This window comes from Sycon ciliatum, chromosome 11 (assembly GCF_964019385.1).
Source record: "Sycon ciliatum chromosome 11, ocSycCili1.1, whole genome shotgun sequence".
Lineage (NCBI taxonomy): Eukaryota > Metazoa > Porifera > Calcarea > Leucosolenida > Sycettidae > Sycon > Sycon ciliatum.
In genome coordinates, this window is record NC_088653.1 from 15,984,581 (window position 1) to 16,002,280 (window position 17,700).

Here is a 17,700-nt window from a genome sequence, read left to right on the forward strand (position 1 = left end):
TTTGTCCCTTCTCGATGGGATGCGCCCAGTCATTGTGGTGGAAGGGACCCGGAAATCGTTCTTCTTCATGCACCGACACACCGACTACACTTTTGTATTACAGTATCAGCAACTAGCCAGTTTGACCCTGGTGGTGTGCTGTACCGTGCTGTGAGTCAGGGAGTAGCACAGTGCTACTCCCTGCTTTGGGCATGCTTTGTTCCTCCCCCTCTGCCTTGCTCCCCCCCCCCCCCCTCCTAGCCCTCCTCCTCCCCCGGACGGCAATGCGTGTGTTCCGCAATCCGCTCGCCTCGATATTTTGCCACAAAATGTTGCTGCGAGATCTTCGATCATGGATATTTTACCGAGCCTGGCACTAGAAACCCGATATTTTGCTCCGGAAAACGGGAAAAACGTGAATTTTATCCACTTCCCGTACAACAAAGTTGATTGTTCCAACTAGGAACACACGCTTCTTGCCGAACTTGACACTTGACTGACTCCGTGACGACTGCCATCCGGAGCACACGAGGAGCACGTCGCACCTTCCACTCGGCAAACCTGCAAGAAAGCACCACTCCCTGCTCAATACACGGTGTTTCGGGGAATTCACCTCTCATCAGTTGAGCTTGAGTAGGCTGAGGAAGATTGTGCCTGAAAAGCACCACTTATATACTGCTCTCCAGGCCAAACCATCACCAGGGATACAAACTTACAGAGACGCTTTGTTTCCAGCGCGACAAACACCTCGTGAAGCTCTAGGTAGCAGCGTGAGTCAGAGTCGCTCATGGAGTTGTGATAAACAGACGTTGCGAGCCAGTATAGCTATTCGCAACGCTGTCACCTCCAACAACTAGTCGCACGTCCGCGTGAGGGACAACAATACGAACTTAGAAGTTGCGACTTCGGCGGTATTAGTCATGAAGTTGATTGTTCCAACTAGGAACACACGCTTCTTGCCGAACTTGACACTTGACTGACTCACGACTGCCATCCAGAGCACACGAGGAGCACGTCGCACCTTCCACTCGGCAAACCTGCAAGAAAGCACCACTCCCTGCTCAATACACGGTGTTTCGGGGAATTCACCTCTCATCAGTTCTAAGTTCCCGTACAACGTTCTGTAAAAATCGCAGGGTCGGTTTCTCACAGAGAGTCGTCAAATACCTAATACGAATAGGTATTTGACGACTCCCTGGTTTCTCAACCGTTGACGGGTTTTCGTACGTCATGTTGTTGTTGTTGTTGTTGTTGTTGTTGTTGTTGTTGTTGTTGTTGTTGTTGTGTTGTCCCAGGGTTCTTCCAAAAATTAATCATGTCGATCCACAGGCACATGTGCACAGTGAATCCCAGTCACGGATATTTCGGTGATGATCTCGTCCTGGGCAGTTTATCATGCTGAACGGGTCACCGAATATGGGCCGCAAAGAGTGCCGTGTTGGCCCGGTTTTATAGCGAGAAGCAGTGCGTAGGAGGAGCTAGCCAGCTACTCTCGTCACCCGCCTGATATCTGAACGGCTCGATTACGTACGCGCGGGCCGTTTTCACATTCGGAAGACAAAAAAAAGATCGGCGCGGCTAGCTTTGCATTTTGATGCCGAAAAATGGTACAAATCATGCATGCTACTTTTGCTAGCGCAACATCACCATGATCACGAGTCGACAAAGCAAAAAAGCCGTGAGATGTGCTAGCTGGCCATGCATCGTGCATCGGATGGTGGGATTTGTGCAAAAACCTGACTCCTGAGAAGGAACCGTCTGCATGCAGCAGTTCGTGGAGCTGTCGAGTGTAGGAGAAATCGCAGGTGACAGGCATAAAGCAGTGTTGTTTGTGTGTGTGTTGTTCCACTCTTCACTGCAAATCTACGTGGAGTGCCGTTTTCCATCATCACACACATTCTGCAGCTAGCTCTGAGGCAGTACAGTGCAAGTGGTGTCAGTAGAATAGATTTTTCATTTTCATTTGCCCAATAATTTTCGTCAACCACAGGATCCGGGCCTGCGTATGTGGTACATGGTGGGTGGGTGTGTGTGTGTGTGCGCGAACTAAAATACTTGGCGCTGTAGCACCCGTGGCCGAGGCACGGGCCGTGTTGTCACTGCTGGCATCTGCGCCTGGGATCCTGCAACGTCGTCACAATGGGTGCGGGCGATTCGGCCCTGTTGCACGAGCTTCAGACGGCCGAGCCATGTCCACCTCTGGAAGACGTGGCGAATAGCATCAACGCAGGCCGAACAGGGAGCAGCAGAGGTGCCAACAAGCTGCGCTCTCGCCTGGAGAAGCTTCGCCTGGCCGGTGGCAACAGTGGACAGACGAGTTCATCCAGCGGTCGAACTGGCTCAGCACCCGTCAGTTCAGAGTCATCACCCAGAACAGGTCGGTCGTTCAGCATTGGCAAGAAATTCAGCATTTCACTGGGCAGAAAGCGTGGAAATAGCAGTGCTCAACCGGGCAGTTTAAATTTAACCCCCACAACAAGTCAAATGTCACTAAACGCCATGGCAAATAGCACTGAGGGACCTCTGCAATATGACCTGGCTGGAGCCGACGGACGTACGAATCGAGCTTTGGTTGCGCCGTGCCGATTCAGGGCCGCCGATCGTAACGTTGTCTTTTTCCCCGGCGACGTACAGGTGAGAGGCGCGCGCGCGTGTGTGTGTGTGTGGTGTGTGTGTGTGTGCGTGTGCGTGTGTGTACGTGCATGTGTGTGTATGTGTGTGTGTGTGTGCATGTGTGTATGTGTGCGTGTTGGGGGGGGGGGGGGGGTGCGTGTGTGCATGCGTGTGTGCATGTGTGTGTGTGTGTGTGTGTGTGTGTGTGTGTGTGTGTGCCCCCAAGGGGTAGCTGATTGATAGTAGTAGTAGTAGTGTGTGTGCATGTGTGTGCATCACGTGCACGCATGCACACAGTCATCATCATCACATGGTCAGTAGAACTGACTCCACGACATAGAACCCTCTACAGGCTGCATGCACATAAAGTGCAGAGCTCTGCATGCTTGCACAATAGGGCTTGAAAGTGATGACGTCAAAACGGCCAGGGAGTAGTAAGTTGACATCAGATTTCTATTTTGGATCCACTAAGGTCAGTTTCACTGGCTACATCACCATGCTGTGGGTAAGACCGCTTGAAATGTGCTTGGATCCATACAAAAACTGGATCCAGTTTTTGAATTTTTGAAATTGTTGCTATGCTGTGACGTAGCACTTTCAAGCCCTATTCATTATCATACAGGCATACTGTACTTTCGGGAGTATACGGGCCCGGTCATACATGCACCGGGGTTCCGCTTCGGCGGCGAGGTTCTGCGGCAGCGAGCCCGGTGTCGCTCCAGCGGAACCATGTGTGTATGGTCACACATACCATACAAACAGGGCACAACTCCTACTTTGGCGGAAAATGGGAGTAAAGTGGACTGTGGTGCATACGGTACGGAGAATAGACGAGGTCAATGACTATCTTGCACGTATTTTTGTTGCATGGACATCATACGCATACAAATTTCTCGTAGCAAGTCCATATACAGCAGATCATGGTGTTTTCCGCCGAAGCGAAACCGCATAAGCGAGAGTTCCGCTCCCAACATGTTGGAGGCAGCGGATTGGAGTTTCCGCTGGAGCGGTAGTTCCGCTTTTCGCCGTTGCCATGGTGTTTTTCGCTCCTGCGACGTCGCTTCAGCGGATCCGCTGCTTTTGAGTGCATGTGTGAGCGGACCCTCAGCCCTTTGGAGTAGAAGCTGCACCCAGTTTGCTTGCCATGAAATACAGGCATGTACCCTATTTATCAACTTCAGGCCATGGTAAAAAATAGGTTGATTCTCAGGTGATGAGCCTGTGAAAATCGGTGCGAGCGAGCGATTTTTTATTTTATTTCCCACAATTTTTTTATTTCCAAAGATAGGGTCACACATATGTACATGGTCACATGTTCATATATTCAGGCCAGGAGTAGAAAAAAATACCGATATTTTGCTACTCCCTGATTCATGCCTTTCGCATTGGCCGTTTTCATGCGCGCATATGCATGCATAGAAATATAAAATATCGTCGGTGCGCCGCCAAAAATCGGTGCGTGCGTACTTGAGAATAAAAGATAATTTTTACCATGGCCTTAGTCTGATCGTCGTAGTATAAACCGCATCGACTTATTTGGGGGGGGGGGGGGGGGGCAAATTACAGTGAAACCTGTCTAAGACGACCGCTCAAGGGACCTTCAAGATGTGGTCTCTGTTACCAGGTGGTCTCCTTATCCAGGGTCATTTGACTGGAAATAGCATCCCTTGATCCTGGTTTCAATGGTCTTCTGGGACAGGTGGTCTTCTAGGACAGGTGGTCTTCTGGGACAGGTGGTCTTCTAGGACAGGTGGTCTCCTTGACAGCTTTTACTGTACAGTACTGGCGTGTGAAGTGCGGCGTATACTCCAGAGAATGCGGTACCCAGTTAAGCTTGCACTTGGACCATGGCACATAGGGGCGCAGATCCAGGGCTGTAACCCAGGGCAGGGGCGTCGGAACCGGTGCGGCAGGTGCGGCCAAAGCCGCACCGATCATTTCATCTTCGGATTTTTGGGGCATAAAATAATATGGGCTAGTTGGGTCCAATTTTCCAGAAACAAACCGGGGGAGGACCCCGCACCCCATCTCTTCATCGCCGCACCAATGTCAGATACCTTTCGACATTGGTGACGATATGTTTGGTGCCGAACATATCGTGACGAACTTTCTTTACTATCATAGTTATACCATCACGCACGATTTCTGGTAACCTGAGGAGTGTGCTAGCACCTCTGACACCCCCCCCCCCCCCCCCCCCGATTCGCCCCTGGTACATCCAGTAATGCTGTCGCTGAGTGTAATCACAGGCTACTAGGGAAGCGGTGTTGAATTACAGCCCCTTTCGACCACAGTTCTTTCATGAAAAGTGCAAGCGTTGTGATTTTATAATTTAGGCCACTCTGCCGGCCCTATTTCTCAAGGCCCAGGCGTTGTACACACCCTCCTCCGTGTGTACCCGCGTCATCCAATCCCCAAACTTGATAATTAATTGTGTGTGTGTGTGTGTGTGTGTGTGTGTGTGTGTGTGTGTGTGTGTGTGTGTGTGTGTGTGTGTGTGTGTGTGTGTGTGGATGGGCGGTGCATGCGTGCCCACGCATGTGTGTGTGTGTTTGTCTGTATTCGTGCATGTGTGTGCGTGCATGTGTACGTGGTTGCATGTGTGCATGCCAACCTGCCCTGACAGGACACGGCAGAAGTGATGGTGAAGGACGTGCGCCTGTCCAACTGGGTCAGCTACTCGTACGAGGCTGTTCTTGAGCGTCTGGAGGCCCGCTACCCGACCGCCAACATCATACTCATCGTGCCGAGTCGGAAACATTTAGGCGCCTACAGCTGTTACGATAACTTCTTGGAAACAGACACTTTCGGTGAGCAGCGGGGCGGGGGACATGCCGGGGTGTGCATCAACTGTCTAGGGTTAGGCCCGTCGGAATGGTCCAGTTGATCTTTTTGGCCGCCGGCACGTGTTCCGTACTGTGGAGGGGCTGTGTACCCGCCATATCATGCACAAACTGTACGAACGGCCATGATGCCGTAAAACATGTTATGTTCGGTGAAACTTTAATCTCGGTGATGTCGGTGGAAAAAACATGCAGCTAAATTTAAATTACACCTAAAAGCCTATAGAGTATGTACTGTATGTGAAGGGAAAGCTGGTCATCTAATTATTATTATTATTATTACACCTTCCAGTGGCTAAAGATGAATCAGTGCCAATATAGATGAGGAGCGTTTGCCAGCCATGGCGTAGAAAGGAAGTATAAGAAGTGTGGTGGTGCACCAATACCATGGTGAGTAACAGAGGAAAGGGAGCAATTCTACATTACACCTGAAACCGGGCAGGTCCCCGACATTGAAATTGTAATACACCTGAAAATTACACGTCTTACTGTACTAGCTGGGCAATGGAAACCTGCTTGCGGTGGTCGGCGGTCCTGATTGCGCCCCTTCTAGTCCGTGTTGGTCAGTTGTGCAGTTCGTGTGTGCAAGACTTAGGGCGCGTTTGATTGGTCGGATCCGGAACAGGATCGTTCAGACTTAGGGCGCGTTTGATTGGTCGGATCCGGAACAGGGGCGTTTGATTGGTCTGATCCGGAACAGGATCGTTCAGAACAGGGGCGTTTGATTGGCCTGATTCGGAACAGGATCGTTCAGAACAGGGGCGTTTGATTGGTCTGCACTGCTTTTGGAGTGCTTGGAGCATGTTCTGGTCACTCCGACCCCCAAGGCTGGAGCAGCCAGAGCAAGTTGCAAAGCCCAATGAAAGCCTGACAGGGCTACGCAATGAGTTCAGTTTTCGATTCGAACCGATTCAGACATGTTTAGGGGATTTTTTCCCGGCATGGTGAGCTATCATGAGTTCTACAATATTTCTGGCAAAAATAGGATCTGTTTGTTCTGTTTTCTGTTTGATTGGGAACTGTTGTTCTGACTGCTCCAGTGAATCTGATCTGAATCCGGATTCACCAATCAAACATGCCCTTATATACCGTATTTCCCCGGTTATAAGTTGCACCTTTTTACATTAAAAAAAACCAGGGGTATAAAGGGGGTGTGACTTAGGCTGTACTCACACTACTTGAAAGGTTGACGCGAATGTCGCGTTCAAAACTAGACAAAAGTGCTTGAAAAATTTCCAAGCACACTGGTTACTGCACTCCAGTGACGACTTGAAACATTTTTGTCAGCAAATTACCATGGAGAAACATGATGTCATGTGGTAGTTTTGCAAATCCCGAGGCACGTTCCTTCGAATTTTTGCGCTCGATCAACTTATTTGCAATTTTCAGTTCATGAGAAAATAGAAACAGTTGTATCTTGCGTGGATCATGGAGTTCGTTCGCCAAGCCTCGCGAAGAAGTAGCACATCGTCGACGTCGACGGATGAAGAAGTTTCTCTCCACAACTCGATGAGCTTTTCCTCCAAGTCGTCAGAAAACATTACGCGAGGCATGATGTCGGTACGAAAGCAATGGTACAAAAGAAATGCGACAGAAACGGCAATCAAAACAACGGGAAGCTGCTGGAAGAAAGAAGACGGAAAATAGCCGGAAAAAAACACCACAGAATTCGGAAATGAGAGGCAAAAAAAGGAAAGTACAAGTACATGTATACAGTCAACTTGGCGTATAACGACACTCGGCGGCGGGGCATCAAAAAGTGTCCTTATTCGCGAAGTGTCGTTATACCCGAAGTCTCATTATGTATTACAGTGGGATGGGACTTTGCTCTGGGCATGGAAATTATGCCGTTATTCGCGAATTGTCGTTATATCCGCAGTCGTTATTAGCGAAGTTGGCTGTATGTACAAGAGCAGTACGACCACGAGGAAACAAAGCATAAAAAATATTCTGGAGCCTTTCACCGTACAATAGTACTCCACGATCCGGCCTCCTGACATCTCACAGCTTTCCAAACGGCTTGAAAGCAAAAAACCTCGTAGAAGAGGGTTCCGTTTCCGCTGAAACCTTTCAAGCAGCTTTCAAGGGCTTTTTTCATCTTCGCAACCGTCACCGTGGCAACATTCACACGTAAGTCACTTGCATGCGGTTTTTCAAGTAGTGTGAGTACAGACTTACAATGGAGCATGACTAACTACTAAAATGAATACCGTAAAGTCTTGTATAAAATCCGCGGCTTCTATGACTTTCTTGGTGAACAATTTGCAGGCTTCTATACAAGACAGGTATTTCTATGTATGTCAACACTAAAACCAGGCTTATGTGTGATTTGATGGGCCCAAAATTGCGGCTTCTATTCGAGGGCGGCTTTATACAAGACTTTACGGTATATCGAAAAATATGGCTCAAACCTGAAAATGGGGGTGCGACTTATAATCGGGGAAAAACGGTAACCCCCAGGAGTGTGCAACTCCTTCAGTCTATGGGGTCCGCGCCACGGCAGAGCTTCACATCACGTGACAAAGCGCGTGCCCATTATTCACACCCTGTGCATGGTACCGGTAGGTGGAGAGCTGTAACGCAACCCCAGCCTGCGTTGGTTTCGACTATCTTGTGCTCACTTTGCACTGTTTGCCTGCGTAACCTATAGACTCAGTGCGCATTGCCAAATATGGAATGTACAGCGCTGGCAACTGAAATCCGACCCCTGAGCGGTGCGCTCACATTCTAGCGGTCTCTGTTTCGTAGCGTTGCAATCCCGTGTTGGGACTTTGCGATGTGAGCGCACCGCTGAGGGGTCGGATTTCAGTTGCCAGCACGGTACGAGTAATGCATGTGAGTACGCTGGGATCAGCAGTGCACTGTTCCCCACCCCAGACGACCATGTCCAGGTGGCTGTGTGGGGTGTTATGTGAGTACACTGGGATCAGCAATGCACTGTTCAACACCCCAGACGACCATGCCTAGGTGGCTGTGTGGGGTGTTTGTGGTACAAATATTACGTCATTGCGCAATGGGTTCATTGAAGCAGGTCACGTGATGCCGTTCTGCCATGCTTGCACTGTACAGAGACAGTGCGAGCATGACACGCTGGTACAGGTAGTTGCACATTCTTGGGCGTTATGCGCTCGTGTCGCCAGTCAAGTGTGCATACAGTTAGACCTCGCAGAACCGCACACGTCCGTTTTCCACAAAAAAAGTATCCGGATAGGCGAGGGAACCGGATAATCGAGCACACGTTCTGTATGTATGTATGCAGGGCACATGCTGTAAATCGGTAACCAACGATTTTCTTCCGGATGGCGAGGGATCCGGGTAAAAGAGGACTGGATAAGCGAGGTCTGACTGTACCTGCAGTTAACTGTATGATTATGTACTCTTGCCATCAATCAATGGCGTGGGTCTATTGTGTACTCTAATTTCAGAAGGTCAGGTGAACAGAAATTTTAGGTACAGAGAAGCATGTCCCTATTGGTTGTTTATGTGTGATACTGTTTGTTCAGTGTATTGAAATTTTAGGTACTGTAAATATACAAATTTTCGGCAGCTATTTAATTTCGGCTATATTCGGCACCGACCCAAAACGCCTAAATTAAAACGCCGATGAAATTTTTCACAGCATCTGTCGCACTATACCATGCCCTCTACCCCACGCCGAAAATAAATCGCCGCCGAAATGTCAAAAATCGTGAAGTGCCGAAATTTTGTATATTTTAGGTATGAAACAGATGCACGGAAAGTACCGAAAATAAAAGTACACCGACGATTTGTGAGATTAACAGTGTACCTGTACCCGGTGGCGTTGCTGCCTATCAATGGTGCGGGTGTGTGCTCCGCCGGTTGCGACGTATGACCTTTAAATGAGCGCTGCTCGTAAGCTGGTGCACCGTCCTTCACAGTGCCTTGGTGAAGGCCGTCGTTCATCACGCCACTCTGTACCCGTCCGTCTACCCGAGGTCCTCACGGGTAGCACGGGTACCCGACTACTGTACAGGCAGAAAATTCCGTCGGTCAATCATTTCGTCCGACTCCAAAGCAAGGGAGGTCGTCCGGTTGTAAATTTCGTCCCTGGATATTAATAAGAATGTATTGAAAAGCTGGACAAATCGACAGTTAGTCCAAAAACTCCTTGGACGAAAAAGACGAAATTAAATTCCAGACGAACATTTCTGTTTATACAGTGCCTTTGCACACCATGGATTCTAACACTGTTTATGTATTGGTGGTGTGCACTGTCTTCTGGATGTGTTCTGTCCCTGTTTCAGGTGCCCCTACTAGCAACTGGTCCGATCTCAAGGCTAACCTGCATCTGTTCGCACTCATCGACAGTCTACAGACGCAATCGTCACGTGCACCGACCGCCAAGGGCCGGCATACTCCTCTTGGCCGTGTTGGCTCGGTAAGATACGTGGGTGTGCGTGTATGGGTGTGGGGGTGGGTGGATGGGTGTGTGTATAAGTGCATGTACAAGTGTATGTAGAGGTATGTAGGTGGGGGGGGGGGGGGAGGAAGGGAGGGAGGAGGAGTGTTGGTGTGTGGGGGGGGGGGGGGCGAGGAAGGGAGGGAGGAGGGCTGTAGATGTCTTGTGGGAGTACAACAAAGCCAGTTTAGTTTAGCAAACGCTCTGCTGAGAGGGCAGCTTTCTTATAGCACCATTCTTTCCTGGCTCTTCGGATCCCGTCGCCAGCGAAAGTAAAATCCCTCAGAGCACACGTACCGAGGAAGATATTTCCGCCTGTCCAGAAACAGACCAGAACTGCTGCGACTGCATGCTTGCATTTTGGATGTAGAGTATGGCTGGAATCAACAGTACATGTACGAGGTGAATTGCTATTTCTGGACATTGTACATGTCTGGACATTTCGAGTAAAATAATTTTTCGTCGCGTGTAGAGTCAAGTCAGTCAGGTTGATGAAGTTTTTTCTTGTTGTAGTTGACAGCTGGGCTGTTGTAGTTTCTCCTCGTGTCGGTGCCTTGTTGATAGCCTTTTCTTGGGAGGCATTTCAACGAGTTTTGTGGTACTATGTCGCATGAGAATTTTGAGTAAAATAAGAAGTGATGGACGAATCATTGGCGTCCCCATGTGCACTTCACATCAGACGCTGTATAGTCTTGGACATGTTGGCTGGAAGTGTGAAGAGGCCAACTGCAGTCCACCAATAGAAAAAATAACAAAAATGGTGCAGTATAAGATGCCTATTGACGCTATTTTACTTTCATGTCCAGAATTCCATACACTGAAATTTTGGCCAACAAATTGGCCTGTTGAAAACATCCTGCTATAAAGTCTCTGGGATCACAGCATGAGCAATTGTCTCATATTTGGAAAGATGAAGGATCAGGCCATACAATAGATACAAAAAAGATATGAAAAATGTAAAACACACAGCCAGTGGGCCTCTATTTTATTTTCATGTCCAGAAATTGCTATTCACCTTGTACACATAGTATTTATTTTTTATTTATTTTTTTTAGTATTTTTCGGAGTATGAGCCGCTCTTTAAAAATCAGTAATAAATCCAATACACCACACCACCACATTGCGCTCTTGGCCGATCCAAACTCTGCACTTACATCACCATCACCACAGCGAGGACAATTCCGGTATATAGATTGATATTGACAGCTGGTTCGCTCCTCCTGGTGATGTGAGTGCAGAGTTTGGATCGGCCAAGAGCGCAATGTGGTGGTGTGGTGTATTGGATTCCATAATGGCCGGGTCGTCGCTACTTCTTCTCAATTAATAAATCACCCAAAATAGTGTGTGTGTGTGTGTGTGCGTGCGTGTGTGTGTGTGTGTTGTGTTCGTCGTCGCGCTGACATGGCCCGGCACAAGTGCACAGCAGTCCGACAGCTCCCCGTACCACAACAGCCTGGGTCAGTGCAGTGTCCTGCCTGCAGTAGATGGCTCCGGAGCAGGGGTGGGCTTGCAGTGCATAAGTGTCAAGAGAGTGACAACTGACACGACCGACCACCTAGTGATGCTCCTCCTGTTGCCGAGGTCCCGGTATGTACAGCCTGCAAGCGTACTTTTAAGTCTACTGCTGGCCTCAAGCGCCATCGCTGTGGACCCCGCCCGAATCGCCCTACAGTGGCTGATCGCCAGCACTTTGAACATCATTGCCGAGTCTGCAATCGACGCCAGTTTCGGAGGCGACAGGACCTGGAGCGCCATTTGAAGCACTGCCTACCTCTCCCCTAACCTCTCTGACAGTACCTCCCTTCGGGGAGCGGCGTGGCCATTTCTTGGCAGCTGTCAATAGTAGTAGTAGTAGTAGTAGTAGTAGTAGTGTGTGTGTGTGTGTGTGTGTGTGTGTGTGTGTGTGTGTGTGTGTGTGTGTGTGTGTGTGTGTGTGTGTGTGTAGCATCGCTATCATCGCCTCCGGCGATGGGCGTCCAATGGTGTGTGTGTGTGTGTGCATGTGTCTGTGTCTGTGTGTACTTGAAAGTACGTGTTTGTGTGTCCCTGATGCCGTCAATCCTTTTTCTGCACCTTGTCCTCACCCACTTACTGAGGTGTGGTGAGCCCGTAAGTGGGATCATTTTCAAGTCCACCCAGAGTTTAGGGGATTTCAGAGGGTGTCAGCTGTAGGGCGGTTCAATAGCCAATTGAGTCATCTTTCCAAGATTCCTTTTGAGTCTCTCTCCCCTCTCCCGGGAGACCCACGTGACCAGTTTTGGCAGTGACCAAGTACAGTGTGTGTGTGTGTGTGTGTGTGCGCGCGCGTGTGTGTGTATGTGTGTAGGAGTAGCAGTTAGTGTGTGTGTGTGTGTGTGTGTGTGTGTGTGTGTTACTGAGCTTATGAGAATGAGAGTGTGCATGTGTGTACATGTACTTGCATGTATATGTGTATACCAACCACCTGTCCGCACTTGCCACTTGTATACTGCTCGTGTTGTGTCTGATTACAGGAGCCCATGTCGAGCTCCGCCTCGTCTTCGCCGGTGCAGGAAAACGTCATGCTGCCCGAAGTCTGCAGCTCCGTTCCCGCCGGCAACAGCCTGGCTTCGTCGTCTCCGCTGTCCTCGCCCAGGTCCTCTGCCCGTGGCTCGGCATCCAACTCCGCCTCCAACCCGAAGAGCGGTATCCTGGCGAGGGCGGCCTCATCCTCGCTCGGCGAGGGCGACAAGAAGTTCCGCAACGTTCCCAGCTCAATGTCGCTCTCCTCGGCCGGCTCTCGCTACGTCGCCGTGGAGTCCATCGACGGCTCGCTGCCGGTGACGCTGGTCGGCTTCAGCAAGGGCTGCGTCGTGCTGAATCGCCTGGTGGCCGAGATGAACCAGGACTCGCGCTCGGGCCCCGGCGGTCACCTGTCGCTGCGCCAGCTGTGCCGTGAGGACAACGTGCGCGAGCTGTCCGGGCTGCAGGAGAGCACCACTTCCACCACCGGCGGGGTTCTAGAGTCGGTGACCGAGGCCGACCCCATCGCTGCCTCGCCGTCACCCCCGGCAACGGGCGAGGCGAGCGGCGCGCCCCGTTGCCGTGACGCCGCGGACGACAGCGTGACGGAGAGCAGCTCCAACGCTTCGCTGGGCGGCGGCGGCAGCCTGAGGCAGTCGGTTGACTTGAATCGCGGCGTGGTCAACTCCCAGGCGCTAACCACCATCCTACAGCGCAATCTCAGCCGACGCGGCACGAAGGCCGACGACTCTGCCGATTCGTCAAAGAAGGACAGCGCCTGGCCTCGCTTCCCGTGGGACCGCGTCGAGTCGATTGTGTGGCTCGACGGCGGTCATTCCGGCAAGGTCGGTGCTTGGATAACGGAGAAGACGGAAGTCAGGACACTGGTGACCACCGTGTCTAACGTACAGATTCACACCACGCCGTACCAGGTGAGTGTGTGTGTGTGTTGGGGGGGGGGGGGGGTGGGGGTGCTTGCGTGTGTTTGCCTGCCTGCCTGCTTCTGTGGGTGTGGGTGCTTGTGTGGGTGGGTGTTGGGGGGGGGGGGGGGGTGTTTGGAGAATACCGAAAATATTACACCACCGAAAATTTCTGCTTTTACAGTACAGTCAACTTCGCTTATAACGACACTCGGCGGGGCATCAGAAAAGTGTCCTTATTCGCGAAGTGTCGTTATACCCGAAGTCTCATTATACGTGTGACAGTTGGATGGGACTTTGCTCTGGGCATGAAAATTATGTCGCTATTCGAGAATTGTCGTTATATCCGCAGTCATTATTAGCGAAGTTGACTGTATCTAGAATCCCTGTGTACTGGTACTTGGACCAGTCTAGACAATGTAGTAAGAACGCACTTGGCGCGAATCTCCTGCCTTCTCCACCCTCTTTTGACCTATTCTATGATCCAGTGGACTGAACTCTGTGTGTGCGTGTCACTTTGCGTGTGTGTGTGTGTGTGCGTGTATGTGTGTTTTGGGTCTGCATGACGGAATGGCCGTGTGTGTTTTGTGTCTGCATTACGGAATGGCCGTGTATGTGTGTTTTGGGTCTGCATGACTGAATGGCTGTGTGTCTCGCGTGTCCGAATGGCGTCTGTGCACGCGATCTCCTTTGCCGTTGCCGTCCGCCATCGTCCATTCAGGTCAACAACACACACGCGCCGTGGAAGCGGGACGAGTACCACCAGTTTCGACATCTGCTCCACTCGGCCGGCCGCGCCAAGGCCTCCGTCAACGTGTTTGATCACAGTACGCAGGAGGAGCCGTCGATTAAGGTCCACTTTCGCGTGCTTGACGTCTTCTAAAAGCACCGCGCGACGACGGCCATGCCACGTGTGTTATTGTCGTGCCCAGCTGTGCGTTCACGTGTCACTTCTTCACACGTTTGCCGTCGAGTGTTACCGACCGATGGCGTTCGTGTCGGTCATTTCAGTCGCCTGGCCGGCGACAAGAATGTACATGTTTGCACTCTGGGCGTCGGCACTTTAAGGCTTGTGTGTTTGTTTGTTTGGGATGTGTTGTGTAGTGTGTGTGTGTGTATGTGTGTGTGTGTGTGTGTGGCACAGCGGCTGTGCGTTTTAAGTCCGTGAGCGGTGTTTCCGTGGCAGCCCCTCTTTCTTTCTTTTTCCTGCCCGGCCCATGCGCTCTATGACTGGCGTTGTGCATTTTTTGATCTTATGTCAGCTGATGTATAGTGTGTGTGTGTGTGTCTCCCCACCACACCATGGCTCTCTCTCTCTCTCTCTCTCTCTCTCTCTCTCTCTCTCTCTTTTCTCTCTCTTTCTCTCTCTCTGCCTCTTGCCCATGGCCTCCGATAGCCGTGAGCTCTGGCTGAGCCCTGAGAACTCAAAGCAGTGGACATGTTTCAAAGTCCTGCACACTTTGTCGTCCTCTCTCTTCGGCTTGTCCACGATCCCAGCCGCTAGCATGTTTACGACCCTATGAGATTCACAGTAAACCTTTGATCAGTAGGTTTTTATCACCGCGCGTTCGTTTGTGGTGTGATCTTTCATCTCCATTCCAGTATAATTATATACATTATATATAAATAAATGTTTCTTTCTTTCCGTCGAGTTTTAGTTGAGACCGTAGCATCTTAGCTGGTTTTATTCAGATCGCCGGGACGGCAGTATTATCATTTCCACTTCATCTTGAGGAGGTTTTTGACTGAGTTTTGAGCATTTCAGAATATTTCTAACCTATGCAGACTTCACTGCTCACTTCCTCCTCTCTTCTTTTTTCTTCTTTTTCTTGAGTGTTTTTCGTGCACCGAATTAATAAAGCACACGCTCACCTGGCGTTTGGCCGGCACAGGAAAGTTTATTTTCGAATTTCGTACACTCACACCGACATTTATTGAGACTGATGGGTTTCTCCGTCTGTTCAGTTCCTACTCATTTTGCTATAGGTTCTGTACGTTTTTTTGATTTATTTTCGGCCCCTTGAAGAGTATAGCAGGCTTCAAGTGAAAGAGAGTATAATCATAATATTATTTATTTATCTCTGGCTTTTCTTCTGGTCTGGTGGTGGTTGTGTGGTGTGCGTGTGTGTGTGTGTGTGTGCGCGCATGTGTGTGTGTGTGTGTGTGTGTGTGTGTGTGTGTGTGTGTGTGCGTGTGTGTGTGTGTGTGTGTGTGTCAAGTGGCGGTCAATTCATCCGCCTTGCAAGCTGTTGAATGGTGTAATCCCAGCGCACAAGTTGCTATGTCTCCCATAGCTGTTCGCTATCATCGCTTCCGCGATGGGCATGTCTGGTCAGTCTGGAGTCTGAGTATGTTCATGTTTGTGTGTGTGTGTGTCTCCTAATCCGTTCTACCATATTGTACTGCAGTAGAATCACGCATCCAAGAACGTTGATTTTTTGGAAAATAGCCACACACCATCATAGTGCAAAGACAAGGGTTAGCCTGGAGCGTTCTTAGTTTTTCAGCAATCTGCCTGCGTTCTTATAAAGAACGTTCTTCGAAACAATTCGTACTGGATCATACCAAGAGTACATAACCCCCCAGAGTGTGCAACTCCCACATACCCTGTTGTCCCGACAGAATTTCAAGTTGACGTCATTATTTATGACGCAATGCTCCTTGCAGCAGTGATTTACAACATGTGTACGGGTGTCAACGCATCACACGTTTTTCTTTGCAATAATTTGTACAGGATCGATCGGCTTCGGTCAACCACAGGTTCCGGATTCGTCTGATAATCCGTGTACAGTGCGCATTGCATCATCAAAATGACGTCAACTTGAAATTCTGTCGGGACAGCACCCATAGTGGAGTTGCACACTCTGGGGGGTTATGTACTCTTGATCATACCGGCAAGAGTATAATTATAAGTTTATACCCCTCAGGGGTTAAGTTTATACCCCTCAGGGGTTATAATATTATACCCCTCAGGGGTTATAATATTATACCCTTGCCGGTATGTATCCCAAAAGCTGGCAGAAAATGAATCCCGCGGCAGAATATCAGAAATTCCGTGCAGAATTCTGCGGGTAAAAACAGTAAATTCTGCGCGAGCGAGTTCTGCAAATCATTCTATATTCCGCAGCAATTCTGCAAGGAAATTGAGCCGGAAAACAGATCGAATCCCCGCAATGAAACCAAAGTCTGCTGCATATAAATCTAAACCAAAGTTATGCGAAATCCTGATAATTTTTTTGAAATCTCCAAAACATACTCAATCGAGATCTCCAAAATATAGGGCTTGTTGATTTGGAAAGTCATGAGCAGGTTGCTTTTATTATATATATATATATATATATAAATAGCTGCGAAACACACCTCAAATCTCCAGAAAAAGCAGTTTTTTAGCTCTTTTCTACGAATTGGATATTCTGCGGGATTTTCTGAATTCTGCAGACACTCCTGGATTCAAAAGTCGGCGTGGAGACCAGAAATCTAGTATCGATGAAAGTACAGTCCGTATCGCCTATAAGGTTGGCGGCTATAGTAATATACCGGATATAGTGATCAATTTCTCAAATTCATTTTCATTTGCCATAACTAAGGGTGCGTTCTTAAATCCTCTCGGAAAAGTTGGAGACTCTCCGAAAAGTTCGAGAGCTGTTCTTATATCCTCTCCGAATTTTAGGAGGCTCTCCAAAGCTCTCCAAGCTCTCCAAGCTTCAGAGGTGGTTGAAACTTGGAGATTCCCGCGGTTTGGGATCAGCGCATGCGAACTAGGCTAAAAGCCACGTGTTGATCATGAGTGTACGCATTTCCCTTTTCGCATACGCACAGCGCATACTATATTCGTGGCACTCAAGATCGCGGCCCCTTTGGCGCTTCATTTTGCTTGACATCTGCAAAATATCTCCGAATTCTTCGAGACCCGTTCTTGAAGAATCCCAGTTTCTTCGACTTCTCTTTTCTTCTTCTCCTAGAAGCTAGAGAATTTAAGAACGCACCCTAAGTATACACAGTTATCGCGTATAGTAATAATCGTCTATAGTAATATATCGCCTATAGTGATCAAATTTATATTTCAAAAGACCTTTATTACATTATTATTGCATCGTTTATAGTGATTGATGTAAAATCAAGTGATGGCAGAGGAGAACAGGGTGTTACTTCTTCGTGAAGTTGTCCAGTGAGTGTTGTTTGGTGAGTTTAGCTCGTACAAGTTGCCAAAATATGCCTCCATCATGAGGAAATGCTGATTTTGTGTGTCAGGAGCTACAGCCAGCTACATGACAGTGTACATGTATGTAGTGCGTATGTGCACGGCGCGCTGAGTCGTTTGACACCCCACTCGCATACATTGCATGCAGTATCGGCCATAGTAATATATCGCTTATAGTGATAAAATGCTCAAAATCAAACACCAACGCTATAGGCGACACTGACTGTAAAATCATAATTATTA

The 17,700-nt window shown here is 49.2% G+C and overlaps 1 protein-coding gene across 1 annotated transcript; it reads left to right on the top strand.

Moving 5' to 3' along the window:
• Nucleotides 1-1,727: 1,727 nt before the first annotated feature.
• LOC135827283 (uncharacterized) lies at nucleotides 1,728-15,336 on the top strand. Its single transcript, XM_065339814.1, has 5 exons — nucleotides 1,728-2,613; nucleotides 5,219-5,402; nucleotides 9,701-9,834; nucleotides 12,348-13,268; nucleotides 13,978-15,336. Exons 1-5 carry the CDS (start codon nucleotides 2,119-2,121, stop codon nucleotides 14,137-14,139), a joined length of 1,896 nt encoding a protein of 631 aa, XP_065195886.1. The 5' UTR covers nucleotides 1,728-2,118; the 3' UTR covers nucleotides 14,140-15,336.
• Nucleotides 15,337-17,700: the final 2,364 nt, after the last annotated feature.